We start from the raw sequence: 19,190 nt of genomic DNA on the forward strand, positions 1-19,190 counted from the left end.
TTAAATTTGGCAGTATTTTGCAGCAGAATGTGATGTTTTTACAGTGTAATGCTGTAGCTAACCATACAGATAATATGGTTATTGGTGATGGTTGCATGTAGCTGCTTCTCCTCAGTTAGTTAAAATGAAAAACCCTGCATAATGATGTTAAATCAAACAGTTGTTTATTACTGTTATTTGCTCAAGCATAGAGATTTATGGTGTTTTACTGCAGTTTGGAAAAATGATTCCTGACCGTTTGAGTTTGGTACTATTTTTTACAGCACTTTGTTACAGTGTGTAAGATGCCATTTAGGCTATTTTTATGTAAAATTATTTTGTACATCAACTTTAACTTTCTAGTTGATGTTTCAGATTAACAAACATTGAAACTGGTCGGTTTGTGGACTGCTAATTTTCGCAGTAATAAGCTATAAACCCCCCCCAACTTCTTCCTCATTATTGCTAGTGAGTCAGAAGGTGAAATTAATCGATAAAGTCGAGATGAAACAGCATTTTTAAAGTGTCGAGTTTCAGTATTGTGACGTATTTTTGAATAAAACAGGAAAGGCAGGCAGGATTTAACATTTGGAGGAATTTGAATTATGATCGATGAAAAGTGCATGTGTCATAACAGTGAGGCCCTCACTCAGAACAGGTAGTTATATCTGTCAGGGAGAGAGAGAGATGACATCCATTGCATGCTCAATTTCTAGTCAGTTGCTAAAGCAGTCGACTGAAATGAAAAAAAAGAAAATGACTCCAGAAATATATGACTCCAGTTATTTTCCTATTTAATTCTAATAATAGCCTTATAAAATCATGATTATAATAACGATATTTCAGTCTTTATTAAAGTTGTTGCATTTTCTTCTGTTAATCATAGTGTGTGCTTGTTTTGTGCTATTTATATGGTGCAAGGAATTTGCGCTTGGTCATTTATCTCAATAAAAAAGAAGGAAAACTCACAGAAATGCATGTGTACAAAACTGCCCATGGTTTAAAAATAACGTTAATTTACCAGCATTTAAAATTCAGTGAGATTCTATACTTAAACCAGTTTGAAAAAAAGAAAATAGCTTTAACAAGAGGTTGAACACCCAGGTTGAAGTGTTAAACGTTTAAATACTTCGTCATGAGGTTCCTCCCCTGGCAATCAAGCTATCGCCCTGCGGATTCAATTTACACTGACATTGATCTGTAGATGCATCAAGCCCCCTGCACCCCCCAGCTGTGCAGGCAGAAGATCAATCTAGCTGATCACGAATCCCCAGCATTGTTGACAGGGACATAGAGGATGAGATGTGAGATTAAAAGAGTGAGAATGGAGGTGAGAGAGCAAGACACAGGTTAGTAGCCGAGGTTAAAAGAAGCTTTTAGCCTCGAATAAGCGCTGAGTGAGGAAATGAAGTCAAAACTGAGTGAAAACGGAGCTGACAGAGTGAAAAGAAAGCAACCATCCTCGCTCACAAATGCATTTGCTTCAGCTGCCAGTCGCTTGGAAGACAATTTTTAGTAAACATTGATCATAATGCTTTGGGAACTCATCTTGCAATTTGGTATATTTTCTTCTCGCCCACTGAATCTAAACAAACATTGACAATCAAAAGAACACAATCCAAATGAGGCAGACAGAGTCACCTCTGAATAAATTTAATCTTCACAGTCTGTGGATGGCGCCCTGAGGCTGAGAAACGGTTAAAAAGAGCGACTGTGTTTACCGATTGTTGTGGGTTGTTTAAGTGCAGTCGAATGTTTCACACCACAATTACAGGGACAGTAACTGAAGTCAGCACTTAAGGAGGAGATCAGCAAAACCTTCGTGCCTCATAAAGAAGGGCCAATTAATGCATAACCATTATAAAATCTGACAAAAACATGCATGATGCCCAATAGTTATGGCTGCGACTTTTATATAAACAGAGACACACCTGGACAAAGTCAGCATCATACATTACCTATTTTGTTTGCTTTCCATATTTAACAAACTTTTTTTGTTGCCGTGTTTGCTTCTTTTGTTGAATATCTTTATAGTCAACCAGGAGATTTTTGTTTTGTCAATGTGAAAAGTTGGATTTGGGTGTTTTTGAGCTCCATCTGAAGTTTGGTGCAAATACACATATTCTATAATGAGTTAAAGCCGTTTATTGGACATTGTTCTGGGTCTGGTGTTTTTTTAGTAGACAATTTGACAAAAATACATTTTAGGGAGATGAGGCAGTCTCATTATCTAAAGCTGAAAACAAAAATTCCACGAATTAAGTGATCTTAAAATTAATAGACTTCAAATAAAATGTGGACCAGGGGTTGGCCAATGGCCCCTTTCCTATTCCCTCTGCCTTTAAGCACTGTGAATTTACTCTGATTGTCATGATGACACCATTCAAATTGCTTGTAAGGCTGGGAATCTCACAGTTTAGACACAATTTAAAGCTCATTTTAATCATGAACAGTTCCAAATTTATTTCATTATTATTATTATTATTATTATTATTAATTATTATTATTATTATTCATTATTATTTATTATTATTATTATTATTATTATTTATTATTATTATTATTTTGTAGAACATGTTTAGCAAAGTATCAATAACGAGCACTGTTTGGCTTAGCAAATGTCTGAAAATACTGCAAAAGACCCATTGCAATTTCTTAGACCTCAAGTTGACGTTCTCAAATGAGTTGTTTTGCCCAACCAATGGTCCATAATCCAAAACTAATCAATTCACAAAGTTATAAAAGAGAGAAAAGCTGCAAATCCATAAAATCAAAAAGCTGGAGTTAGCAAAGCTTGGCATTTCTGCTTGGAAAGGACTTAAAGAGGAACTGCAACAGTCTAGTTTTGCACTTACACAAAGCTGGGGGACATATGCAAGACAGATCAAAAAAGAATGGTCTAAACTGAAGCAGGACAGGCCAAGATATTCAAACTCGTAGTCCCTAATATACATCAGGAGGCCAAAACACTGGATCCTACATTTCCCACATTGCAACTGAAGCCTAGGCTGAGATAACCCTGATGATGTCATTATGACATCATCAGGGTCTTAAAACACCGTAAGGCCACAGAAGACACTGCAGCTGTTTCACGGCTGTGACGTGGTACTATTTAAGACGAGTGAACTTAACTTCATGTGTAAAATCAACAAAGTGCCCCTTTGAAATATTATTTATAACAACAATTAAGCTCTAATGATATTATTCACCTAGCTAAACATCTAAGATACAGAAAAATGTTCAGGAGCACACTGGGAGTTACACCCAAACTTGCCGCCTTACCTGGTTGCAGATCCATGGACTGGAGAATGTCGGTTAGATGGATGATTATGAATGGCGAATGTTTGATGGTTCTTGAAATGGAGATGGTTATGTAATGATTTCCAAGCCCCTGATGAACACGGTGATAAGAACACAAACATGAGAACATGGAAACGCATGTTAAAACACAGTTCATAGACACGTCGGTCTCGGACAAAATCGGTTTAACCGCAGGAAGATGAGAACAGATAACGGTCACATGCTTTTTATTCTCCATGGAAATGGGGGCTTTTTCATCATCCAGAGGATCTCATATAGCAGCAGAGAAGTCAAAAGGCTTTTCATTCATGCAGATACAACTTGTGTGCGCATTGTCTTTATTTTACCCCGATGTGTGTACGCATAGTTGCTGATATAATACAGTGTATAAAACCCTAAAAACTCAACAACACAGCAGTAAAATATCTCCAGAGACCAAAAGAACACATTCACAGTCCAAATTTGGTGAAAGACGAAACCGTGTGAGGATGTTGATGAGACGATGGCATGGAAATGACAATGATGGTTTATGACAATGAAGAAAAAAAAGCTCATCATTAGTTTGGAAAGTCTAAAAGTGCCAACAATCCGACAAACGACGAAGAATTGAAAAGTAAGAATGAAACAGCGGCTTTTATCCCGAGACCACAAATCTTCCTCCTCAGACAGAAACATCACAAACATGTCAGACCACAAGACGCACAATACACATAAGCCAAGCTCCTCCCCTCACCCAAACAACACACCAACCCCTCACCCCCTCCCCCGTCCCCAACACAACCCTACCTGCTTATTTTTGAGGTCAAGCGAGAGCTCATAGTCGGAGGTGGCGGAGTGCGAGCCGGCCCCGTTGCGCTGCACCCTCAAGGGCGAGGCTGTGTGATGCAGGCTGGCTCTTCTCCCTGCCCCACCTCCTTTAGCTCCTCCCCCTTCCTCCTCCTCTTCCTCCTGTGCTGCCTCGCCCTGCTCGGCCTGTGCCTCATCTCCCTCTTGCTTTGTCTTCGCCTCCACAACTTCTTCCAGCGTTTCCTTCTCTTGCTCCACCACTGTCTGCTCCTCTCCGCAAGGCGAAGGTGGTTTAGGGGCGTCCTGTGGCGCTTCCTCGCTCGGAGGCTCCACTTGTGGCTCGGGTTCCGGAGTGGGTTCGGGTTCGGGTTCGGGTTCTGGCTCAGGTTTGGTTTCGGGCTGTGGTTGGGGCTCAGATTGGGGCTGTGGCGGTTGAGTCTGTGGCTGTGTCTCTTGCTGCTGTTGCTCGGGCTGTGGTTGTGACTCGACCTCACTCTGCTGCTCCCCCTCTCCTCCCTTCCCTTCCTCCCCAATAGACGATTCTGGAGAAAGGTCATCGCTGCAGAAAGGAGGAGAAAACGCAGAGTGAGGTTGCTGCTGCATCCGTGGTGAGCTCTGACCTCTTCTCCAGGCTGCCTGGGTTAGTGGTAAGAAGTTGACCCTTTTTTTTTCTCTGTATGACCTCTCTCACTCTGCTACCAAGTGTGTGCAGGGCCAGTTCATCTGTCTACCTGCTCTGTTCTGTCTGCTTGTCTTGTCTGTCTAGACACTGACAGACAGTGAAACAAGGTAAAAAAAAAAAAGTGTACAGAACAGCTGACAAAACCACAGTGTACAAGAGTGAAAAAAAGATCAAAAGCGATTATTTATTTCAGCAAAATCTTCAGAGGAGAAAATGTGAAAAAACAAGAAAGTTGACAGCCAATAGTGACACAAACACACACCCAGCACACACACAGACATGAGGGGACAGTCATGCAGCTAATACAAACGCCTCTACGCCTTTTAGACCCAATGTGTGCTCCTAGTATATGTGTGAATAGTTGCGTGTATGCGTGTTAGTGTGGGAGGTAGCTGGTGTAATAAAACAATAACGTGAAACACAAAGGGAAGGTAGGAATCTGTATTGATCTGTTTCTTTTTTTATAGCTATCTCATTTCTGTGTTGCAGTTTTAGTGGTAAAAAAGCTGAGTTACCCCTTTTCTTACTTTCTTTGTCTCTGTCTTTTTGTTTTGTGTCTTTACTCCTTTAACATGATGGCCTTGAGTTAAATCATTCCTGTCAGTCTATGACTCGCTGTAATGTTTCTATGCGGATGGTGTCATGCACGCATTAAATATAAGTCTGGCTTTGCAGTATAGGCTCTTCCAGCCTGGTCTGGAAGTCATCAAATACCATTACTTTGTCTCACCTGTTGGTGTCTGAAACCAACAGGTCTGGACTCGAGTCTCGTGACTTGAACTTGAGTCACAAGGCACAAATTTGATTTAACTGTAGACTTGACAGAATCAAAAATAACTTACAACTAGACTTGGACTTTAACACCAGTGACTCGTGACTTCATTTGTACTTGACTTTTCACTTGAAAATACTTGAAAAAGTGTGATTTTAACAGTATGTCACGAATCAGTTAATTTCCCTTTATTTCCTGAATCAACTGCTGTTAGCGCTATTAATTTCCAACAAGCTGACACTTAATTACTGAAATCATCCACTTCAATCTGACAGCATGCAGTCAAGTTGCAAGAGAGAACCATAAAGAACCAACGTGGCGTTACTGAGCACCAGTTTGAAAAAGATGAAACCATAGATACATTTGAAATCCTCATCGAAATATTACAGACTTCCAACAAATAAGTACAATTTTTAAAAAAGCGTTTATGATTTTTGTAAAGATAATATAATATTAATCTGCTGCATTTTGATTTGTTTAGGACTCGAAACTCAAAGTTAATGATTTGGGACTCTTCAGTCTTGACTCAGGACTTGCATGCAAAGACTTAAGACTCTTCATGTTTAACGGTGCTGCGGTAACAGTGAGTCTAATGTGTGGTAGTGGCAGTAGTGTGAGCAGGTGAGGTGTGTGTTTTTGTATCTTCAGAGCTCCAATTGCAACTTTTCAGTCATATTTTGTGACCACGAAGCACCAGTGTGACCTGCAAATCTGTGTTTTAAATGAACTCAAGCGTGTCAGTTGATCTCGAGCTATCAGTGAATGAATCCTCATGTTTAAAAGCGTGGCGGTATTAGTGTAGCCCTTGAAAATCAAAGTGCCATGTGTTCTGCTTTGATTATTTAATTATAACATGAGTCTACTACATTTATCTCACTTATGACAGTACTTTATTTTAATTCATTTGAAAAGAATTTTATTAAACTTAATTATAACAGTATTTTATATAACTTTGTCATATGGCAGTAGCTTTTTTGTTTAACTTTATTGTGACTGTAGTTCTTTTACTTTAGTACTTTGCATTAATTTAGAAGAGATTTTTCAAAATCTCATGATATATATTGTATATCGCAATATTTCCCAAAAGTATTGCAATACGCAACTGTTTTCCTTCCCCTAGCATTTCTCATGTCACCCTGGTTCATTCCCGGTTTAGTTTTTGTAATCTTGCATTTTACTTGGATTTTGTTTAGTTTGTTCTATGCAATAATAATATCATTATACCAGTGGAGTAAAATAGTCTCAAAATGATAATAATATCAATTATCTGAATTATTTATGAGACAGTACATCATCCAGCAGAAATAGTTATGATGATAGGCCTAATCAGCATTGTGTGAACTTGTTTGGCAAAGGCTTGAATGTAATGGACTGTCATTTCGATGCAAAAGCCCCACACTCAAGCTTTAAGCATTAGCAGATTTTCCTGAAGTATCCTTCTGAATTGGAGCCAGGTTTACACACTAGTTGACAGTGTGATAACAGCAAGGCATGTTATTACCCAGATTAAGATAAGACTTTTTCTCCCCTCTTATTGGATACGGTGATAAGACTGGAGTCAGTGAGCATAAAATCAGGACACTCAGGCTGCTGCCATATGCAGAGAGCTGCAGAGAAACATCAGCATGATTCTCCCCAGAGGGGGAGGGGACTTCAGAGAAACAACAAACTTTTTTGTCTAAACAGAAATCTGTGCGTTTGCAGAAGTTTCAAGAACAAGTTAAAAGACTTTACCGGGGGAGGAAATGCAGCTTCTACATACCTACCTAATGTATGTGTGTATTCTTGGCTAAAAACCTGCTGTTTTTAAAGCAGAAATGCGTATCAGTGTGTACATCTGCTTACTTCCTGTTCTAGTCCAGAGTTTTGCGTGTACGCAGCCTTAAATCTGCAGAAAAACAGATTTGTGTGCAGCAAAATCCCGTCTTCTTCCTCTTACCGCACAGGAGGCTCACTTCTCATTTTCATCACACATGGCAGCACATAAGCTTGAGGAGAAAGTATCTTTAGCGGGGATATAGCTGGGTCTGCAACTTCTAAAATAGAGCTTGCATGAGTGTATGAATAATGAATAGAGAAATAAAGTCTTCTGCTCTGACACTCAGCTTGCAGGTGAGCTTTTTTTTTTCCTGCGCGAAAAAATAGACCTGCCTGGAAAAACAGAGAACTTCTTAGGAGTCGTTCTGCAGCCGACCGTCTCCGCTCAAAATGTTTCTGCTTCATTGTTGTGAATCTAAATGTTCCCTATTTGCATTTTGCAGGAGCCCTTGTTCTGGTGAGAGATAATCTGACAACCAGTAGGCTATGTGCGGCTGGATTTAAGTCAAATACTGATAAGGGAACCAAAAAGAAGTTACACACGCTGTGGGAAAGGTGCTCAAGGGGGATTATTTGTGAGAGGACACAGTGAAAAAAAAAAAAAGAGAATCACCATATGAAATGACTGATAACGTAATATATGCATGTGTATTTATTTATGTAAAGCAGTTATTGTAAACAACTTCACTTTCCTCCAGCCTGTGAGTCTGTCACACACGCTTCCTTTCTGCATATCAACTTCTCTCGCCCTCATTCCTTTCATCCATTTTGTCAAGCGTGCTGTCATCCTCTCTGTCCAACGGTCCCTCTCTCTCACACACACACACGCAGCCTCCCTGCCACTCCGTCCTCCACCAGGTAAGGAGATTGAGCAGTTCCAGGTGTCAATGTGACTGACGAGGCGGAGACAAGCCCTAGATGCTACCTCTCTCTCTCTCTCTTTCCTCTCATCTTTCCATACGTCAGTACTGAAGACGGATGAGCGCGGCGGCCTCCGTGCGTTCCACCCAGAATATAATTATGGTGCGCTGACGTTTCCTGCTCACTCTGCCATGAGTGCTAACCTGCTGGTACTGTAGTCTGATGTGAGCTCAGGTCTGTGTGTTTAGTGGCATGTGTTGTGTTGTACTGTCTCGCCTGAGTATTAACTTGCAATACAACATTGATTTGAAACGGGAAGCATGAGAGCAGGCTTTATTGTGCTTCTGGCAGCACACACTTTCCATATGTGCAGCCTTTGCAGCTGTAAGAATCACGTGTGTCATTTTGCAGCATTGCAGGGATTTGAAACATACTATATTTATACAATGTGTTCGCATGTGCAGTTTATAATCTGCTTTCTATGAATGTGTGTGTGTGTGTGTGTGTGTGTGTGTGTGTGTGTGTGTGTGTGAGCAGAGGCCCTTTTTTGCACTGACAAAATAAATCTTCTGTAGCAACTGACCAACCCAACGTTAAAATACTCAATTATAAAAATAAGTCTTACCAGCAAAATGTGCATAATGTATCAAAAAAGTACCTGTTCTGCAAAACAAAAATTTGATTGATACATCATATACCTCATTAGATTTTCACTGCTGATGCATCTGTGTGTCAGCAGCATTTCGCTGTTGTAGCTGATCAAGATGTAGTGAGTTTTGATTACTTAAAAGGGGAAATGTGTAGGATTTTGTGGCATTTAGCGGTGAGGATTGCAGACTGCAACCAGGTGAAATTTCTTCTGTGTGCCAAACGTCAGGTCAAAGGTTAGATTTCCTTCAGTGTTTATTGTATGGGAGTTTTTTTTTTTTGTCCGGGAGCTGAATTATCTTTCTCACCCAAGTACACTGACCCAGTAAAGACACTAAATTAAGCGGTTTCATGATAAAACAATCAGACCTTTTCTGAAGTCATAGAGGGGCTGGTGATTACAGTGGCTGATGTGAAAACACGACTGGCCCTTTCTACAGCCAGTGTCACGTTTGTCCATTCTGGGCTACTGTAGAAACATGGCAGTGCAACACTGTGGACAAGGACCCGCTCCCTATGTAGACATAAACAGCTCATTCTCAGGAAATGAAGACAAAAGATTTTTATTTTCATGGAATTATAGACAAAGTCAACAAGTCCTCAAAATTAAAGGTGCAATTTGTAAGATATGGCCAGAATTTAAGATGAAAACATTCAAAAAGAGAACTAATATTATCAACGGAATGTGAAGAAGTAAATGTTTTGATGTTAAGTTAAAGACAACCATATATTGTGTTGCAGAGATATCTACTGAAATAAGCATACTAACTAGCTAGCCCCAGCCCGTCCTGTCCAGTAATACAACTGTTACCTGAGAGGTGAAAGTGAGTCATGGCGGTGTCATCCAACATGAGAAGACGAAGAAGTAGAGCTACCCTGATGGCTCGTCAATAAAGTAGAACAATTGGACAAATATTTCAGCTAACCATGATTGGCTAAGTGCATTGCCGGTTGTAGTTTGTTAGTTTGTTTGTTTGTTTTAAGAAAAACTGCATGTATAGCCAGAATATTTGCTGTGTTCAAGTTTTCTTTGATGCTAGTATCCAGCAGCCAGATGCGGGATTTTTTCTTTCCACGTATCCTCATACAATGTTTGTATGATATCCTACACCCAATGAATGGCATTACGTTTGCGTTAAAAATGACTTAAAGTTCACACTGTTGTCACTACAGTTTATAGGGGAAAGTCCTGTGTTTTGTAGGGCTGTACTCGACTCAGAGTTATATCAGTTAAAACAGATTTGGCTGTTCAATACGGAAATTTGATGATTTGTCTTTATTCCATTGGCCTTTAAAGTATTAAAGTTTGAATGGGTCCAGTGTGACAGCAGAAATCATGTACACAAGCTAATGGAGCTAACAGTGGATCAGATAGATGCAACATTTTTTTGCCAATGCTAGATATCAGGCAAAAGTCAGAGACCGGGTTGTATTATGTTGCTGTAAGCTTTAAGTTCAACACTTCTAAGCAGAAAAAAACATAATGTTATCTCTTAACCCAACGTGCAGGGTCTTGGGTGCCGCTGCACCATGCACACAGCTGCTTGTAACGAAGAGTAGTGTGAAAGTTAAGAGCGTTCACTCCGCAGCAAAATTCCGGGGACCAAAACGTCCCCAGAAGCACACTGCACAGCACGCCGAGTAGCCAAAACCAAAAAAGAACAACTGCTCAACTTGAAGCTATCTCAGTCGACTTCCAAAAGGCAGCCCTGGTGTTTCATAACCCATCCACCAGCCCAACTTCCAACCTTGCCTTACAGCTTCTTTTATCATTTTTATTATTTCCTCCTGTCATCACAACATTGTTCACCTATACACAAATTACTGGCCCAAAATTATGTAGGAAATGTCTAAAATTTTGGTGAATTGCTTTTTATTGTAAAAGGTACCAACAGTGCATGGAGACTTAGCCTGTACCTCATGCACTGGATGAAAACTAAATGGCTAAATAGACACTTGAACTGTTTTACATTTATCTCATCATGTATTCAACAGCCAGGGCGAGCGGCTCCGCTGGGAGGATGGGTAAAATACTGATAATATTGAGCCCCAGTGCTGACTACAGCCGCTGAGCATCTGTTGGACCGTGTGTAGAGGTGATGACATCTGACATGAAGACCACCGTCTTTATGCAGGAGGTCCGCTGATTATGTCTTCAGCGTGAACTCAGTCGCTGTGGGCTCCTTCGACTTTCATTCACCTTGATCGCGCAGCTTTTGCCGCGTCATCACCATGGAGGTGTAGAGACGAGATATCGCGCAGTGTGACTAGTGGGGGTTCAAAGGGTCTATCCTCTTGTGGACCTCAGCCAAAGAGTTGCTGAAGAGGGCATTATGTGAGGAAAACCACATCAGCAGAAGTCATAGCAAATGAGATCCCAGAAGAAGCTGCTCGCTGCCATGATTTCTTGCTCGAGAAAGTAGTTTTCTTTCAATCTTAGACATGGGTTTTATGTTTTTCCCTTATAGAAGAATGATTTATTTGTAGCCAACATGAGCTCATTGTACTTTCCTTCTATTTTCTGCCTGTCAGAGACATTCCTTGTTAAAACCAGGCAGGAATCTGCTGTCTTGTTCCCGTTTCCCCTATATTCTCACACAACTCATCGAGAATTAATCAGTTCATCAGGCAGAACACAAGGGCAGACCGGAGAGCAGAAGCCTCTGCATAAATAAGCATATTTCTTTCTTCCGATGCATGCAGAGGGTAATGTATGGGGTAAATCTGCTGAATACATCACCCGAGTGTATTTAAAATTCATCACAAGCAGGAAAAACATGACGTAGTGCCACGTGCACAGCTGCGAATTCACACGGCAAAAAAGTCAAAAGTAAGCCACTAGAAAGGCACAGATATGGGTGCTTGTTTGGCACTATTTCTTTTCGACTGCAAATATTTTTTATTCATGTTAGAAGCTCTACACTGAAAAATAAATAAATAAAATAAAACACTATTAATATGCACACTGTGGGCTTCAAATTAGCATCAAAAAGACTGCGGTACTCTCTAATCACGAGGTCAAGTTGAGTCATTTTTCTTCACTGTTAAAGAGTACATAACATAATTTCCTCCCTCTTCATTAATCTATGGCGTGACCTCTCGTTAACCTCCATGTGAACACGTATTTACAGGGACACACCATTGACTTTCACTTATTTTGTGTCACTTTTAAAATGTAGAATGGTGTGAGTGGTCAGGGCTGCAGTGGGAGAAGTGTGTGTTTGTGTGTGTCTGTCTGTGTGGGGGTGGGGTGGGGGGGTGTGAGGATGACAGCGACACAGAGATGAAGCTCTGCAGCTCTGCAGTGAATGTCTGATCACTACAAATAATATTGATGAACCATAGATCTGTGATGCTAAAGGAAATCTCCTGCACATTTTACTCATGAGGATCAGTTTCCTGGTCATGGGAGTATGAACCGTTGGTTAAATAAGTTGTGTATTGGCTTTATGGTTCTGGAGTAACGTTCAGAGGACGTAGGGAGGCGCTGGAAGCAGTGTTTTTTAAAAGGGTGTTGAGATGTTCTTGGGGGGCGTTTGTGTGTTTCTGCTTTGTAATAGCAGTTTAGTGATGGACATGTTCACAATTGTATAACTTGCTTTTACCACCATCAGATGAAGACCAGGCATGTACGCAGCTTTTCATTGCTTGCTTTGGAACGGCACGCATCAAAGTGGGAAGCAATCCCACCTTAGAGAAACGCGAGCAATGGTACTCTACGGAGAAACAGAGAAAGGGGGACATCTCAAATGACGAGCAGCAGAGTCCCAAACGGAGCTCTGTGTCTGTCAGACAGTCTGAAGGGGAAACCAGGGCGCAGAGCGATAAGATGATGCACAGCAGACTATAGGACAGGACTTTTTGTTTTTTCTTAAAATATCACATATTCTCAGCTTCTCAAAGAACACAGAAAAGTTTTTGAACAATCTCGCTAAACACACATGAACTAAAGTCCAGGGGTTTATAAATGAATTATAACTAAATAGCATGCAACTGACAGGTGAAGTGCATTTAAAGAGGTTATTCAGTCAAACAAAAGACTACTTTATTACTACTTTATTACTAATACGTTTTCACTATAAATTGATGCTTAAATTTCAGCAGAATGCCAGACACCCAAAATGTGCTGCTTCATATGTGAAGGATAGTCTACTACTGCTTTTCCTCCAGTAGACACCACTGCCAAATTACAGCGCACTGATTTGCATTTGTTTAAGACTCATCAATATAAAATAAAACTTCTATTCACATGGCTTTGGGGCTCTCTTAAAAACTAATGAAAATTATATTCCAGTTGATAACTCAAATTGATAAAATGTAATTTGGCATTCAATGACTTGCTTTTTAAATCATATAACAGAATAATAAGTGACATTAATGTTCAGTGAAGACAATTAGCCTACATTTAAACTGATGGGGAGTGATAAGGGACCTGGATAATAGATAGGGGGGCGCTGGTCCAAAAATGGTTGAGAACCACTGTTGTAGAGTTGAACCACTGTGGTTTAACAGTTTAAGAAGTGGACATTAAGGCAGGGCAGTCCTGAGGAAAGACAGAAATTTTGATATTACATTTTTGTTTCTGTGACTTTCAAAGGAAAATAGCTGATGTGAATTTCATAAAACAAATTCCTGCAAGCACTAGACAAAAAAACTCAGGGGATCAGTAGTCGGTAGGCATCATAAATGTCTGTGCCAAATTTGATGGCAATCCATTCTATAGTTGTTGAGATATTGCACGTTTTTTGAGAGTGTAATACAAGAGGACAGAAGCTTTAGAGAATAAAGGCCGGCAATAAACAGAAACAGTATCTCTCTGGAATCAAACGCATCCACCTGGGCCTCCTTTCATCAAGAGATGAAAAGCCACATACATCTTGTCTTTGAGTCTCTGATCCATGATCAAGGTCAAACAGAAACATACATCTGCTACCCACTCACATCTGCAGCACCCTGGCTCCTGTACAAACCACCATCTTGTTTCAAAGTCAACAAAAACGTCCCAAAAACGGACTAAGGAGCCATTTCACATGCTCTCTCCATATTGTGTAATCTCCAGAGAGCCAGCAGCATGTTCTTGGCCACACGTTGACTGAAGAAGCTTTTGTGTCGAATGGCTAACGAATATAGCCATGACATGTTTAAATCATGAGATAGACACTGGATGAGTCACATGGTTAACTGTATCTTTGCTTTTTTTTTCTTTCCCCTGCGGAGATGAAGTCAGAGCCTCTGTACTTGTGCGTGACTAAAAGCATGCTATAGGGGAAAGGTCATGTTAAATTATGAAATGGATTAGCCTATCCAGAGCACTATTCAGATTTACACTGGAAAATGGCCTATGATGTAATGAACTCCTCTCTCAGTAGAAAACTGGAAGAATGAGGTAATGAAGTGTTTTTCCCTTTAAAACTGATGCTCAGCAGATCTGCAGGAGATATTTTTAAAGCACTCAATCTTTTTGCAGCAGAAAATTATAGCTTCTGTCGTCTGTGTCATCGCTTCATGACCTTATGTGCACTGCAAACGTTATATTTCGCCTAGTTACACCAGTATTATTATAAAGTAATCACATTTTTGTGGTCAGAGGTCACTGTGACCTTGCATCCCCCTCATTCTCGTGAACACAATATCTCAAGAACGCCTTGGTGGAGTTTCCTCAAATTTGGCACAAACATCCATAATTACTCAAGTATGAAGTTATTAAAATTTGGTGGTCGAAGATCAGATGTCAAAGTCACTGTTAGCTCACAAAACATGTTTTTGGCCATAACTTAAGAATTCATATCAAACTATGACAGAATTTCACACAAATGTCTAATAAGATATGAGGATTAAAGTTATTACATTTTATATCCAACTTCACTGTGACATCATAATGTTATTTAAAAAAAAAACCTTTTCTGGCCATTATTAACATCATAAACCAGGAACAGAAGGGGAGACATTTGGTCAGATACCAAATTGGTGACACTAATGTTGGGTGCCCACTTGAAACTGTGCAAGTTTTTTTTCTTCTGACACAAATTCAATACTTTAATCAATTATTTAGGTCATTGACTTACATGACTTTATAGCTTCAGTTGAAACATCTAAATATTCTCTGAGAAATCACAAACATGAAAAATACCAGTATAGACACTGGCAGACTATTCCTGTTGCAGAGTTCAAGAGTTCATAGTTGGATAAACGTAAAATATGCATGGAGTAACTATGCCAGACACAGCTAACTTTACCCTGTGAAATTCACCTTGAGCATACATGCAGTGATTAATGATAGGTGGCTTCCTCTTTGCGCTCTCTGTTCGCCTCATGTGATCAATCCTGCAGTGATGGATTGGTTATGGAGATGCCAATCAATAGTGTGCTCACTTGGTCGAGACAACACAGCTCATAAATATCAGTATTTAGCAAGAAGGAGGCATAGAGATGAGAAGGAAACAGGCATAAAAGAGAGGCTGTTCTGTATTTTTATATGGAATCCATACATTTTAAGCATTGTCTGAGGTCACTGTCGACCAGTTAATGCCTCTGAAAAGCAGAGAATCAGCCTTCAGCTCTTGTTAAAATCCCACGCAGGCGCTCAGTTCTTTTATGGTGAGCCGGTGATCGGTATCACAGGGTGAGCAGGTTGAGGTGAGGCTAAAAAACAAGCTGCGGCACACTCGGTTTCTTGCCTCCTGCTGTAAAAGGGTAGGCTTTTACTTATCGTGTTGAATTTTAAGACGAACGAGGATAGTCGCCCTGAAGGATTTAAGAACAAACTGCTTGCACATACAGTACGCAAGTATATACACACACAGACCATTATGACCACAGGCAGTCCCATGCAATGTCAATGAAACATCTTTCCAGCAACAACAGAGCACAGGGTATAAAAACAGGTTGGGCTCTTGAAATATGCAAGACAGGATTTCAAATTGAATCTCTTCAAAAGCCGATGCCCCGGGATGTGGATAAAATGGAGGGAGAGATAGAAAGAGAAAGAGGGAGAAAGAGAGAGACGGCAGTGGGGAAAATTGCATCGTAGATTTATGGTTGACACATGGCGAGTATACAGATATATATACACAGCCCAGTACTCATGGGCAGGACTTCAAGGATGGAGAATGACAGACCTTCATAGCATCATTCAATGTCACAGAATGTCATTTATAAAGCTGGTTGGATATCGTCCCTATCTGCTCAAAAATATGCTTCTATTCCACTTTTGGAGACATGCCTGACTTACTAATTGAGGAAGTATGAAATCCGTAGAGCGACAAAGACATTGTTTTACGGGTCACAAGTCTGTCATGTCCATGTTGTTATGCACCAAAGTATTGCCATTTAAAAGTAAATAAAAACAACTGAGGGTGATAGGAGTGGAAATAGTTTTTCAGGTTTTTGATCATAAACCATTACCTCGCACAGCAGCTAGATTCTTGCAATTTTATGAGTTCATAAGAGAATTGCCTGATCATGAAATCACATGAAAATTGTCTGAATTGCCAGTTGCGCTACCCATGCAGATGTTGTGTCAAAGTGTGTTATCCAGTTGAATAGTGTTTCCCTTCTGTTAAAATGTGTAGCGCCCCCCTCTTTGGTTATTTAAAGGAAAAGGTTTTATCAGATGCCAAATGTACTGTCTTGTCTAATATTTTTAGGTATTGACTACTAACATGCTAATCTTATCCAAGTGCTTTAAGCTGCCTGTGATAGTAAAACAGTTACTTCATTTGTCCAGTATGACTATTTAACATTTTCAGATATATTCAGTGAAACTGAAAACATGTAAAGCATATGCAATAGCGGTTGTTAGAATGACATCATTCCTTATTTGAGCACTTCTAGCCTCCATAAACCTTACAATGCCATGTACAGTGCGTCCAGGACTTACAGCCTGCTTTAGATTGTCACTGTCGTTTTGTTTTTTTTCATGCTCATTTCCCTTCTTCTTGCTCTCATCTTGGTACACATAAGAATCACAATGCTATTTTTATACCTCGTGGCAATGGCAGCTTTTTATGGATGCCTAACAGAGATGCAGAAAGAAAAAGGATGTGTTCAAGAACAACAATGCCTGGAGAAAGGATTCGGCTGCTGCTTCGCCTCGCTGTGAGTGGAACAAACAATTGAGCCGTCCCCCCACCCCGATGATTTCACAAGCTAATTGCCTATTATGTGGCCCGTCAGGGGGAAATAACTGAGTTTTTTCCTTTTTTGGCTCACTTCTTTTTCACATATCTGAAAATATCCTCAGGCGGCTTCCCAATGCACGAGTGTCTTGTTTGAATTTGCATCTGTTAAGCAACACAGTTCAATACTTCAAGCATCACATGACAGAAGCTTTATAATGCTGAATCACAAGAGCGTGGAAAGAACTGGAGATAGTTCAGAAATATATGCAGTCTTACTTTTTCTCTAATTATAAAAGATATTAAACAAAACTGCTGTGCACACAGTGTATGAGCGTATTGATTCAACTGCTCTACAGCAGCTTGCTGCAGTTGGCTTATTACAGAGATCAAGTTATTGGCTGAAAATGAGGAGAAACTAACAAATTGTAATTACTAAGGAGACTTCTCAGTGGGTCTTAAGAGACGCAGAAAGAGATATTAAGGAGTGATGATACGACATCATGAGTGTCAGATGATTCAGCTAGTACAGTATTATAGTCATTGTAATTCACTGCACAGTGGTTATGATCAAAGTGCAGATTGTCACCCCAGTTAAATGTTGGCTGCGTGATCAAGAAGGCTGGAAAAGAGACGTGAAAGTGAAACAAAAGAGCTAAAGAAGTCACTGCTGCGAAATGATGGGGAAACTTTCGATTTGAGATCTCTCAGGAATGAGTTGGAAGAAAAAAATATGGTTTGAAATCAAGTTTTCAAGAGCTTTAGAGGTTGAGTGTATGGGATTTAGGGGGACATACAGGCAGAAAGTGAATATAAGCATGTTTTCTTTAGTGTATAATAAACCTGAAAATAAGAACTTGTAGATTGTTTTCATATCCTTAGCATGAGCTGCATATATTTACATAGGGAGCGGGTTCTCATCTACAGAGCTTGCCATGTTTCTACAGTAGCCCAGAACAGACAAACCAAACACTGGCTCCAGACAGGGCCATTCATGTTTTTGCATCAGCTATTGTAGTTAGCAGTCCTACCGCAAGAAGAGTGTTGGAAAAACACAGATTCTTTTAGTGTGAAACCGCTTCATTCTGTTTCTACCAGTTTAAATCACCAGGTCTGTTCGTTGTGGCGAGAAAGAGACCTCGGCACATAATTTGACACCCACTGAAAACTTGTTAAACAAGCAAGACTGAAGAAATTGGTGTGGGGAAGTCTTACTTCAATTGACTATTTGTTAAACCCCATGCCAGAACGGCCATTGCCTTTACATCTAAGAGGAGAGAGGGAATGAGTGGACAAATTCATGTTGGAAGCTGGAAGTTGCTTGAGAATATCCATGGACTCACTGCGATGTTGTGAAAATGGGATGGTGAGTGAATGAAGCTGTCGCAGCAGCAGAAAAGACCGATTCATAAATGCAACAGAAACGTTCACAGACAAGTCATGGAAAATGGAAATGAAACTGCTCAGTGTGGTGACGGCGACACCCGAAATACTAACACAGAACCAGATGCTGCGGGTGAGAAATTTGAGTGTTGAGGGATGACTTTGGATGACTGTATGAGTTCTCAAAGGATTATCAATACAGTACTGAAACTGATTGTCTAAGAGATTATACCCAAACAGAAGAGAAACAAGTGGAGGGGATGGACATATAACTTATCTCCAGAATGATTTAGACAGATATGATGGGAGGTGGGCTGAGATATGGAAATGGAAGATCAACTTGAGGTTATGGACAGATTCTAGCACGTTCGACAGGCAACCAGTGGGAAAAATCCTGTAAATGTGAGACACAAGCAAGGAACAAATTTACACTTTGTCATAAAGCTAAGGTCCTGACTTAAGTAATAGTAAGTCCATCTTTTTTTCTGAAATACTGGATTGAGTGACTAATTGTCAGCTGCTAAGGAAGCCTAACCATGCCATTAAATGGCTGTTAGCAGCAGTTATAAGTGTGTAGAAAATGTCTCGTAGCTGAGGAGAACTGCAGAGTCCGGTAATTTTCTGGGGGGTTCGTTTCCATGAGCAAATCCTTTCCCATTACATGTAGTCATTTGACGTACTTCTTATAATGCAAACACTGACCAGTGAACTCAGTCAACAACTGCATGTGTATTATATTTCCTTTGATTGCAGTTTTCTGCTCTATTTCTCTGTTTTGTAGGTGGGCTTGTTGTCCTATTTATCATACTGCACAGTCAACCAATAAAGCATTATATCTATTGGA

At 40.1% G+C, this 19,190-nt stretch overlaps 1 protein-coding gene across 1 annotated transcript in view; it reads right to left on the reverse strand.

Annotated features, from left to right (window-relative positions):
- The window catches only part of LOC121961330 (IQ motif and SEC7 domain-containing protein 3-like), a 120,681-nt gene that overhangs the window by 54,559 nt on the left and 46,932 nt on the right, over positions 1–19,190 (reverse strand). The window contains 1 exon segment of the mRNA XM_042511276.1: positions 4,066–4,624. Within this exon segment, the coding sequence (XP_042367210.1) occupies positions 4,066–4,624 (559 nt within the window).

Source organism: Plectropomus leopardus, chromosome 22 (genome assembly GCF_008729295.1).
Source record: "Plectropomus leopardus isolate mb chromosome 22, YSFRI_Pleo_2.0, whole genome shotgun sequence".
NCBI classification, from domain to species: domain Eukaryota; kingdom Metazoa; phylum Chordata; class Actinopteri; order Perciformes; family Serranidae; genus Plectropomus; species Plectropomus leopardus.